This window comes from Syngnathus scovelli, chromosome 21, assembly GCF_024217435.2.
Source record: "Syngnathus scovelli strain Florida chromosome 21, RoL_Ssco_1.2, whole genome shotgun sequence".
Taxonomy (NCBI): Eukaryota; Metazoa; Chordata; class Actinopteri; order Syngnathiformes; family Syngnathidae; genus Syngnathus; species Syngnathus scovelli.
The window spans coordinates 7,234,471-7,245,113 of NC_090867.1; the positions used below are offsets into that span (position 1 = coordinate 7,234,471).

Here is a 10,643-nt window from a genome sequence, read left to right on the forward strand (position 1 = left end):
TAACGCGGGCGAGACATGCACGTAGTATTAATAATTTATATGCACGATTGCATGCATTCAAAACTGACACCTAACATCGCATGTTGTCGTGATCGTCAGCAGCAACAACAAAAACAAACATTTGCGGCTTTACGTTGCTGACTTCCTGTCGTCGAGGTGGTTAGCTTATTGTCCCTAAGGTCCTAATGCCAGCCATTTTGTGTATGTATGCATATATGTATGCACATATGTATATGTATTAGTCTATACTTCTTCAAAAATTAATATACACACACCAACATATGTGTGTAAGTTAGTTTTTGAGGAGGTTTAGACAAGATTTTGGTCATTGCATTACTGGTATATTTTATTTCTCATGTAAAATGTCTGCCTTGGCTTCCTAAAGGTTGGGAAATTCTCATCTAATTGATCTTCAGAAAGATGGCTACCTTGCAGGCTGGGAGCCCACCACCTTCAAATCAACAAAGCCCTCCCGCCCAAGATGAGCACAACCAACAAGAGGAAGCGGTGGCGAGGGACACGCCCGTGAAGAAACGGGGCAGAGGCCGTCCCCCGAAATCCAAACCGTCCTTCAAGTGCTCGTCCTGCACCGAGTCCTTCCGGAGCGTGTCGGCGCTGCGCGAGCACAAGCTCTCGGCGCACGGCAAGGAGTGTTCGTCTCCTCTCCACGCGTGTCCGCAGTGTCAAAAGATCTTCTCCAGCAAGGCTCTTCTTTCCAAACACGAGAGCACGCACTCGGCCCAGCGGCCCTTCCAGTGTCCCGACTGCCACAAGGCGTACAAGACGCCCACCGAGCTGCGCAACCACAGTCGCTCACACACGGGCGAGAAGCCCTTCGTGTGCTCCGAGTGCGGCAAGGCCTTCATGCAGGCCATCTGCTTGCGCATCCACATGACGCAGCATAACGGCGAGCGGCCCCACTCCTGCCGCCAGTGCTCCAAGAGCTACCCCACTCTGTCCAAACTCAAGGTGCACATGCGCTCTCACACCGGGGAGAAGCCGTACTTTTGCGGCGAGTGCGGCAAGAGTTTCGCCGACCCCTCCGTGTTCCGCAAGCACCGACGCAACCACCAGGGCCATCGGCCGTACTCCTGCAAGGACTGCGGCAAAACCTACACGGAGGTGAAGGACCTGAAGAACCACGAGCGCTCGCACACGGGCGAGAAGCCCTTCCTGTGCGCCGACTGCGGCAAGGCCTTCTCCCGCTCGTCCTCGTTGGTCTGCCACCAGCGCATCCACTCCCAGAAAAAGCCGTATCAATGCGAGCAGTGCGGGAAAAGCTTCACGCAGCTGTCCTCCTACCAGTCTCATCTTCGCACGCACTCCGGCGAGAAGCCCTACTTGTGCCCGCAGTGCGGCAAGATGTTCTCCGACCCGTCCAGTTTCCGCCGGCACCAGCGAGTCCACCTGGGTTTCAAGCCCTACCCGTGCGACAAATGCTCCAAAAGATTCCGACAGCCGGCCGATCTAGCCATGCATGAACGGGTCCACTCCGGGGAGCGACCTTACAAATGTCAGAGCTGCGACAAGGCCTTCGTGGCCTCCTGGGACCTGCGGCGGCATTTGCTGGTGCACACGGGTCTACGGCCCTTCTCGTGCAGCGAGTGCGACAAGTCTTTCGCCGAGCGTTCCAGCCTCAACAAGCACCGCCGCGTGCACTCCGGAGAGCGCCCCTTCAAGTGCGGCGAGTGCCTCAAGTCGTACGTGGTGTCCTCCAGCCTGCGCAAACATGAGAGGACTCACTTGGCTGAGCAGGCGCAACAACAGCAGCAACAGCAGCAGAGGCGAGCGCAGGACGAGACGGAGGCGGCCGGCTTCGCGACTCTGCCGCAGTTTTCCTGCGCTCACTGCGACGCCACCTTCGGCACCTGGGAGGAAGTGCAGGCGCACGAGAACCTCCACGCCGTCCAGAGGGCCCCGGGCCCGACGGCGGGCTCGCACACCTGCTCCGCCTGCCCGGCGGAGTTCGCCCTGGCGGCGGAGCTGCGGGAGCACGAGAAGCAGCATCCCAAGGCCAGGCCTCACGCGTGCGACAGCTGCGGCAAAGCTTTTCTCAACCGGGCAGGCCTGCGCAAGCACCAGAAGATCCACTCCAGCAATAAACCTCATACCTGTGACCAGTGCGGGAAAGCTTTCCTGTTCCCCGCCTACCTCCGCAAGCACTTACGGACCCATGGCAGCGCTTCACAGTCCGACTTGAACATCATCCACACCGACCCGCTGCCTTCGCCTCCCCCTACCGATCCATCTCCTGGCCCCGCGGAGTCCAGCGGCATCTCCTTGACCGTTCCTGTCAGTGTGTCCGCTGATACTTTTCACGCTTTGCCAGAATATTTGATCAAGGAAGAAGAACTTTAAATAAGTGGCCTTAAATTGAGTTAGTTTTTTGGACTGAATCATTTATGGTCAAAGAAAAATCTTAAATGTAAACTGAGATGGAATTGGGAATTGAGGGTTATTTAATGCAAAGGCACAATTATTTGGTTTTGTCGAAGCAGACAAGCATGCAAAAAAGACAGCTCTTCTTCATGCTACCTTAATTGTTCAATTTTTGGTAAATGGACAGTTGGACGGACGTCGTCACCAGAATATAGGTTTTCTCACAAAACGTGATGTGCAAAAATAAAAAATAAATGAAATATAAAAAGTGACCAAAGCTGACAATAAAATGAATGTTTTTCAAGCGGCTCTGAGTATGCTGCGTTACCTTTTCTTTCTCCATTACGGCTTGATTTCCTCTTTAAAATCAAGATTGTCATTTACTAGGCTAGAAAAATGCACTTTTTCCCGTCAACTCACTCCTAGCGGAAAGCTAGGTGACGTCATCGACCACACCTGACAAGGTGAACCGGTGTCCAAAGTGTCCTCGTTGAGCCGTTAGCGTGCCTTTCAGTATTTGGACCGCTTTAAAAAGCGAAGGTTCCGATCATTCTTGATCATGATGGTCTTCCTATTGCTCTGCTTCATGGTGTACAGCAACGCTGCACCAGCATCTGTCAGAGACTAGCGGGAGGGGGGGGGCGGAGTTAGAGAAGATACCTGCAGGAATTCAAAGAGCATTGAGATGTTTTGATGTCGTTTACCTGTGAGTCAGAGACGACAGATTTGGCCTGGGAAATGAAAGAAACGTTTAGGTGATTAACAATGAATCCAAAAACAACATCAGCGGCGGCAAAAACAGACCCTGGTGAAGTTATGGATGTTGTTGTATATCGGCTCCATGGTGCTGACCCATTCTTTGTATGTCTCTCTGTCCTCGGCGCTGCGGTTGTGCTCTCTGGAGACACCCAAGATGTCACTTGAGGGAAAACAAAGTCAGCTCCCATACTCACATCACTTTCTCGATGAGCTTCTTCTGCTGCTCGCTTTCCCGCCGAGCGTCCGGGAAGCGCCCTCGGACGGCCAGAGCGGCGCTGGCCTGTGAGGAGTTGAGCTGAATGATGGGCAGCGAAAGAGAGGACAGCACCACCAAGCTGAGGAGGAGGAAAGCACATTGGGTTGCCTTTTGGAATCATTTAAATATCGTTCCCAGATGAAGGCGTGAGCTCACTTTTCACTCGTGACGCGTCGGGTCATGGTGAACACTCGCAGCATCGTCTGGCCGTTCTTCTGTGTGTATCGGAGTTGCAGCTGGACGGACACGGTGGACGCTGGAACCCATATTGAGTTAAACAATTGGTCCAATCCTTTTTTTTTGCCCATCTGACATTCGTCTTCTCTTACCTTCTGTCTCACTAGCCACGAATTGGAACGTGATCTCTTCTTCCGGGTGCACGTTCCCCACATTTCGGAGCGCTTTGTGTGTCGCCTCCTTCTCTCCTCTCATTCGCCTGTTGCACGTAAATGTTACAGGAGGACGAAAACAACAACAAGCAAGAGGAGGCATCTTACATCGGTTTGGGCAGAATCAAGGTGACGGTGCATTTGGTGGCTATGGTGGTGTTCTCAATGATCTGCTCAAACTCGGATTGGAGCATTTTGGGATTTGTGATCACCACCTGATGGAGTGAGAAGATGAGACATTGTGGGGAACAAAAGAGAAATAATAACGGTCCGATGTGTTACTTTTCCTCCCGTGCGATCGGCGAGTCGACCCAGCTCATCCAGCCTGCAGTCGGTTCCCTCTATCGAGAGCACTGACACGGTCACACTAATCAAAGAGGCATAGTTCACCATTATTATCGCATTTATTGAACCCAAATGTACCATGACTTGGATTATTTTCAAAATGACCCCTGATTGGCTGCATCTTCCCCCAGTTCTTGGTAGAAGATGGTGGATGAGAGGAGAGCGCGTGCATCGTTGTCGTCCACCTCCAGATTGCCTAACGTCGTATTAGCCTTCCCGTCTGTGCAGATGATCACCTTTTCACAAATGGAGTTCATATCATTTGTTGGATTGGAGAGGAACATAAGTTGTGGCTGATAGGCACCTTGGAGCCCGGGTGTCTGGAGGCCATTGTGATGGCCACGAGAGCCGCTGGGCCCAATGCTGTAGTGCCCACTGCAGACAAACTTTGGAGGAAAAACACAATAGGATTAACTTTTTTTTTTTTTTTGCCAAATGACTAGTAATGATGCTTCTTTGTACCCCTTGACTTGTTGGTCCAGGAAGTTCTTGGTGTATGACAGCGGCGGCGGAGTGGGGAACAAAGACGCGGCCGCTTTTAGATGCTCGCTGTCCATCAGGTCATCCCCACTCAGGACATGTGATGGGAAATCTCCGTATCCGTGTACTGTCACCTACAGTAGATAAAATAAAAATAACTGTCTTAATTGCTTTATTTTTAACCCAGCACTACCCAGTTATACTTCTTCACACCACTAGAGGGAGCCCAAGACCACATTTTGAGAAACATTGAACTAAAAGTTTCTGGATTTGTTTTTTGTCTGTCCATCTATGAGAAGATTGCTTTTATTTGTACCTCATAGTTGAAGGTGATGAGCCCCACGGGTGTGTCGGACTGTTGTTTGCGCAGCTTTTGAACACAAAGCAAAACAGCTTCCTGGACAAACTGAAAAGAACACAATTAATATTCCACAAACATATGCCATCCATTTTTTTTTTCTGCAAAGATATTACAAAAATAAAAAGGCTGGAAAATCAGAATTTTACAGAACGCTCCAATGCAGCATTTTTTTTAAGATAAATATAATTCCTTGATGAATATGTTTTTTGGACACCATCATACCTCCAGGCGTGATCTGTGGACACACTCCTCTCCTGCCAACACCTTAACAAGACAAGAACATCATCAGAATCTGTGACTGTCAGATTTCGATATATTTTACTGTGTACCTGGGAGGTGATGCTCATGGAGGCCGAGATGTCGATGCAGAAGATGAGCAGAGGCTGCGAGGCGCTTTGGAGTTTATCGGCCGGGCTCAGCAAGAACAGGCCGTGCTGCAAGCCGTTACTCGGGATGCTACGTTGCTCAGGCGGCTCGCAGAAGTAACAACTGTTTATCTGCAGTGAAAGGTATCATTGCCATGCCGTTCAAAAAGTGACAAGACTTAGAAGCACGGCCTACCACGTTGTCGTAGATGGGCTCCAGCACCGAGCCACACTGAGTGCAGGATCTGAGTTTCCCCTGGGTGTGCTCCACTGGAAAAATGACAAGCATCGTCAGTGCAGACCAAAACAATGAGGATAAAAGTTGACTGACCTTTTTCCGAGAGCAGCTTTCCCAAACTGACAAGGATCACGTTGGGGTTTCCCGGCAGTGGCTCGTTGTCTTCCGTGGATGCTGTGGAGCAGCGAGGGAAAAGTCCTTGAGTAGAAGTAAAGATCCACTCCGATACAGCGATGAAGTCTGTGGATTGGTTGCCTTGCAAAGCCACAAATTCCGATCTGTACCTGGAGGTGGGGTCACTGGCGGGGGGCACAGAAGCGTTTTTTCACTGGGGCAAGATTCGGGCAGGAGCACCAAATACTCCGGCATGTTCGTGAAGAAAGGACGAGGTGGAAGACAAGGGGCGGAAGCTGCGGGAAATTTTTTTTAGTCATGTGCCCAACTCCTAACAAAATGTCATGTTTGCTTACGTATCACCCGGCCAGGGGAGTTTCCATCGAGCCCGGCACCTTCCGGTGCACTTGGCGAGCTGTCTGCGTACCGAGATGACTCTGAATTGTCTTCGTTGTCGTAAAGATGCCGCTCGCTGGGAGAAGGCGAGCGGCTGCCTGCCGCCGGTCTCAGGTGAGGTGGAAGTAAAGCTGTGGGAAAGCCGCGGACGGAGACAAATTGCTTTTTGGTCTTTGGTGTAGGTGTCATCGTGAATGACATGCTAACGCTAACACCACCTGTCTTGCGGGTGGGCGTTATCGGCTTCGATTTTTCCCCAACGTCAGCGTTGTCATATAAAATGGACGTCGACACCGCCCGCTCCTTCGCTTTGCTCTTCTCCGGCTCCTTGCTGACCTTGACCTCGACGGGCGGCGGAGGGGGCGCTCTGAGAGGCCGAGTCCAGCTGACGGGAGGTAGGAGCGCTGTAAGGAACGCAAAAAAAAAAAAAGAGATTAGGCCTTTGTGTTCCTTAAAGGCCCGTGAAGCCCGCATGACTCACATGGAAGGATTTTGGCTTATCTAAGAGAAAACATTTGTTATGAAACGATGACAGAAAACAAACTCATGAACAAATGTGGCTATGCTACAAAGAGGAAAAAACATTTTTTGACTCAAAATTTTATCATTTCAAGGATTTTCAGAAAAACGGAGATAATTTAATTCTAATTAAAATCTAGAAAAGTCCAACCCAGCGGCGCCTGGAAAGCAGACTTTAAACCGATGATGATTTTCCAATCCCACCTGAGCGTTTGAAGACTTGTTGGTTGTCCTTTGGAACCACCGGTGGAGGTACGTAAATATAATCACAAGCAAATTCCATCGCGATCAAGCAGGCCTAGCCAATGAAATCACAACAGTTCAGCAAAATGGAGTCACCTTGAGGCAGTCCAGCGTGACAAAGCTGACAACGTCAAACCCCAAAACAAATAATGTATCACTTACTCATGGAGGGGGGTAAGCAAGCAATGTGCTCGGAGACATGGAAGCTTCCTTCCAAGTGTTGTAGCAGCGAGTGATAGCTTCTCGGCGACGTGATCGTCAAGACATCTCGCCAAACCGGTCGGGCGGCCTGTCTTTCTGCAAAACTACACACGGCGCCCCGTCATCATATTTGATCAATCACGTGATGCCTAACGCCAGTTAAATATTTGTGAATGGAAAGTGCAGAAAAGGGGGGGGGGGGGGGGAGTCAAGATCAAGAAGCTGGAGTAGATGGAAAACAGGATGCTTTTATTTGACAAATGTCAGGGTTCCCCAAAACACTTCAAGACCCAAACTTGGTTTCTCAAAATACATAAAGTAGAATAACATGACCTGTACATAACCTAAACATCCAAAATCGAGCTGTCTTGCTGATGTTTGCAAAAAAATTCACATTCGTTGGCTCAATTTGGGAAAACCTGCTCGACGGTAAACATCGACGTTGTGCCACTGTCACACACTTGTATTGTTTTGAATCTTATTCACCTGCAGGGGGCTTCCAAGTTCTCTCTTCATTTGATAGTACAAGCAGAATTTAAAAGCAAACCTATTTCTTGTGTGTGCACGCGACATTGCTTCAGGACATAATATCACTCGACGAGTACGGCGTAATTGGCCGGGTAGAAACCTTCCTTCCCTCCGCTCAGGATCCCTCGGCACCAGCCCTGGTCGTCCTCCTCCTCCACCTTCAGGAACTCCTCACCTGGAATCACAAGCGGCATTGTATCAATAACACTCACGGGCATGAATTCTTTATCCCTCGCAAAGAACGACACTTTCTGCAGATTTCTGGAAATCCTCTTTATCCGTGTGTGTCACCTGTTTTAAAGGAGAGCTCATCCCCCTCCTCCCCCGTGTAGTCATACAGAGCTCGAACCTTCACGCCTCCGATCATCACTCTAATAATAAAGGGTCATAAGAAACGGGGAGATATCGAGAAACCACTTTTGGGATGGCTTCGACTTACGGCTGGCCTTCTTTGCTTTTCTGCTCTCTCTTCTTTCTTTTCAGCTTCTTCACCGGTGGGACCCACTCCTGCAAAAATACTTTTGTTATTTGTGATTCGGGGCAGGGCTTCAATACCTGTCTGGGTTCCGTACCTGGATTTTTGGCCAGTTGGTGAGCATGCCAGGCCCGTGATTGTTCTTCCACCATTTGAGATCCTCTTCCTCGTTGATGGCCATCAAGGCTTGGTGGAGGTCGTTGTACACTTCCTTTATGCTGATGTAAACAAACACGTTTGTCAAAAGCAATAAATAAAACGTCTGGAAGATGGTCGTCTCTTCACTTCTCATTGTTGGTGACGTCGAGGTGTCTGTGGATGGACAGGAAGGCCTGCTTCAAGAAGCTGATGCGTTTCCTCTCTTCCTCCTGCGACTGCTCAAAGATCACCTCCATCTCCTCCATGTAGCGCGGCGTGTAGCTCGTCACGTCCTCCAGGATTTTCTCGTAGCGCTCCCGAGCCTGCGGATCGGCCACAAGAAGCACAGTGAAGTACAGCGTGTCTGAGTTTTTATTTTTTTTAAAAGCAATCACCTTTTCCTTAGCGTCGGTCGCGACCTCTCTGGCCTCCGCCACCTTCTGCTTTTTCTCTGGACTGATATTTTCAACTTCGTTGACTTGTTTCTCTTTGTCCATGGCGCTCTGTTCCTTCTGACAACACTTGTGGTAGGTGGCCCGGGCCTTCTCCAGCTGTACAACACATACATTTGCAAATAAACATTCATATAAAAATAATAGACCTGTCAAAAATGATAATCCATCGTTCAGTGCAACAACAACAAAAAAAAGATCTCATGGACCTTGCTCAGCCTCTTGTTCCACGGTTTCTGCGCTCGTGAAAAACTAGCGTTGTTGTCGTGGCTTTCCCGGAGGCCGCAAAAGAGTTTCTTGGGGAACGTATCCCTCTGCCAGGTCTTGACCCGGACGCCTTCCTCGGCCACGAGGGACTCCGAGATGGTCAAATGGAGAGCGGACAGGCGCTCGGTAGAGGTGAAGAAGCTCTGCCAGGCCGCCATCAGCGAACCGTAGAGGGGCCCTGACGGGAAAAAAAAACAGTGACCAAGTAGGAGCGGCACAATGTCCATTGAATTGAAGCAAGATCTGAAGCTGCTTTATATATATAAAAAAATACATATATGGGAAAAAAGCTCTGCGTCTGTCTTACTCACGAGAATCCATGATGGCCTTCCACTTGGCACTCCACTGCCTGAGCTGCTGGGCGTACTGCTTTTCCACCGCGGCCCTCTCGGCGAAGCAGGCCACCAGGTCGTTGCAGGCCCGGTAGGACTGCTGGGTTCTGTGCACCGTCGGTACGTAATTCCCAGGCTGGAAGAACAACACAGCGATTTGCACGGGTTGCATGCTAGCCAACGCATCGCTTGAAGTTTTATGGGTGGAGTTTTCACGGCGGATGCAAAAACGTACCATCCAGAAGCTGCGTTTGGCGAAGTCTTGAGTGGGTTCTGGGGGGAGGCTCGCCATGATGGTGGCTGTCTCGCGTTCGCTGTTGTGCGAGAGTTGCAAGGCTGTTTTTTGTCGGCTGAGGCATGCCGGTGATTATCATGCAACTGGTTGGACGCCTCGACTGTGTCATTAGTCTGTCATCAACACAGCTGATCTGAAAACGGAGTTTCGCTTTGTCTACACAAAGCTATTATTCAGTTGTGGAAATACTAGAAGGTCAATTTTAAATTTAGAAAATATATTAAGGTAAACAAATGTGATTGAAACAACCCGTTACTTAGAACTTCCTGTGCTTGTGTTCCAGTGCCAGACTGGAATTCAAGAGAGGAGGAGGGAGGGGGGGGGGGGGGGGGGCACAGTAGGAATAGAACAGCTGCTCCTGCATTCTTCCCCAAAATAAACAGCAGTGAAAGGTCATCTTTCCATTTGCTCTGATTAATACAGAAAGCCCACGTCCGAGTTCTTTTTAACCAAATAGGGCTGTAAATGAAAGCAAATTGTGGCAAAAGCAACAGTCTTCATGCACGCAGATTGTCTCACGTGTGAGTAATGCAAAAAGTGACTAACCACGCCTCAGCACCACGAGCCATGACTGCACCTATTTGTCATGCAGCCAGTCAGTCGTCACACTTGGTACTAGACGTCGTGTTTTTCTCGCTGAGACTTACTAGCCGGCTGTATCTACACCTCGAAAATGCTTTTCGGATAGTCCATTAGTTTAGGTGCTTTAGAGCGCCTCGTTGTTGGCTACAAGTGCACATCTAAAGCGTGATGGGGGAACGAAGAGGATGAGCAGTCAGTCACGGCCGTTGGCACTTATACGTTATCTGTGAATCACCACTGATTACACAAGACTAGTTACCCGAAACTCTGCCTCTCAGGCCTACCCCCCACCCCTTCCCGGACCGCCTTACCCTGACCCCATTTTCCCTCACTTAAAGTCACACACACCCCAAAGAGTCACACAAGTCTTACCTTTAACTTGATGTGTCCTTTCTTCTGCTTGCCCCTCACTTGAAGTCCATCCCTGGCATCACCTCAGTCCTCTTTGACTATCATGTCTCCAGCCTCGAGGAATAACCCCTGAAACTCCAGCCCCCCCCCCATTGCCCCTCCTCCTGTCACTCTCTAT

General features: G+C 49.9%; 3 protein-coding genes across 6 annotated transcripts; 1 reads left to right on the forward strand and 2 right to left on the reverse strand.

Moving 5' to 3' along the window:
* The first annotated feature begins 420 nt into the window (after positions 1-420).
* Positions 421-2,688, forward strand: znf668 (zinc finger protein 668). The gene has a single exon (XM_049759120.2). It carries the CDS (start codon positions 421-423, stop codon positions 2,356-2,358), a length of 1,938 nt encoding a protein of 645 aa, XP_049615077.1. The 3' UTR covers positions 2,359-2,688.
* On the reverse strand, positions 2,437-7,162 carry si:dkey-9k7.3 (circularly permutated Ras protein 1). The gene is made up of 21 exons (XM_049759110.2): positions 7,007-7,162; positions 6,806-6,899; positions 6,301-6,486; positions 6,043-6,213; positions 5,857-5,982; positions 5,666-5,746; positions 5,531-5,604; positions 5,299-5,466; positions 5,192-5,233; positions 4,925-5,014; positions 4,591-4,742; positions 4,433-4,514; positions 4,234-4,364; positions 4,066-4,150; positions 3,892-3,998; positions 3,724-3,830; positions 3,551-3,650; positions 3,333-3,473; positions 3,184-3,277; positions 3,084-3,110; positions 2,437-3,003 (listed from the first exon to the last, which is right to left on the reverse strand). The coding sequence occupies exons 2-21, from the start codon at positions 6,882-6,884 to the stop codon at positions 2,890-2,892; spliced, it is 2,157 nt and encodes a 718-aa protein (XP_049615067.1). The 5' UTR covers positions 6,885-6,899; positions 7,007-7,162; the 3' UTR covers positions 2,437-2,889.
* Positions 7,163-7,273: 111 nt separating this feature from the next.
* LOC125991312 (protein kinase C and casein kinase substrate in neurons protein 3) lies at positions 7,274-10,632 on the reverse strand. Of its 4 annotated transcripts, none has more exons than XM_049759140.2 (10): positions 10,487-10,632; positions 9,473-9,551; positions 9,217-9,373; positions 8,848-9,083; positions 8,582-8,737; positions 8,334-8,509; positions 8,146-8,266; positions 8,013-8,080; positions 7,865-7,944; positions 7,274-7,748 (listed from the first exon to the last, which is right to left on the reverse strand). In XM_049759140.2, exons 2-10 carry the CDS (start codon positions 9,527-9,529, stop codon positions 7,636-7,638), a joined length of 1,164 nt encoding a protein of 387 aa, XP_049615097.1. In that variant the 5' UTR covers positions 9,530-9,551; positions 10,487-10,632; the 3' UTR covers positions 7,274-7,635. The 4 variants fall into 4 exon arrangements, with proteins under 4 accessions (XP_049615097.1, XP_049615096.1, XP_049615098.1 ...); XM_049759139.2 differs by lacking the exon at positions 10,487-10,632 and adding an exon at positions 10,079-10,369; XM_049759141.2 differs by lacking the exon at positions 10,487-10,632 and adding an exon at positions 10,180-10,368.
* Between the last annotated feature and the right edge of the window lie 11 nt (positions 10,633-10,643).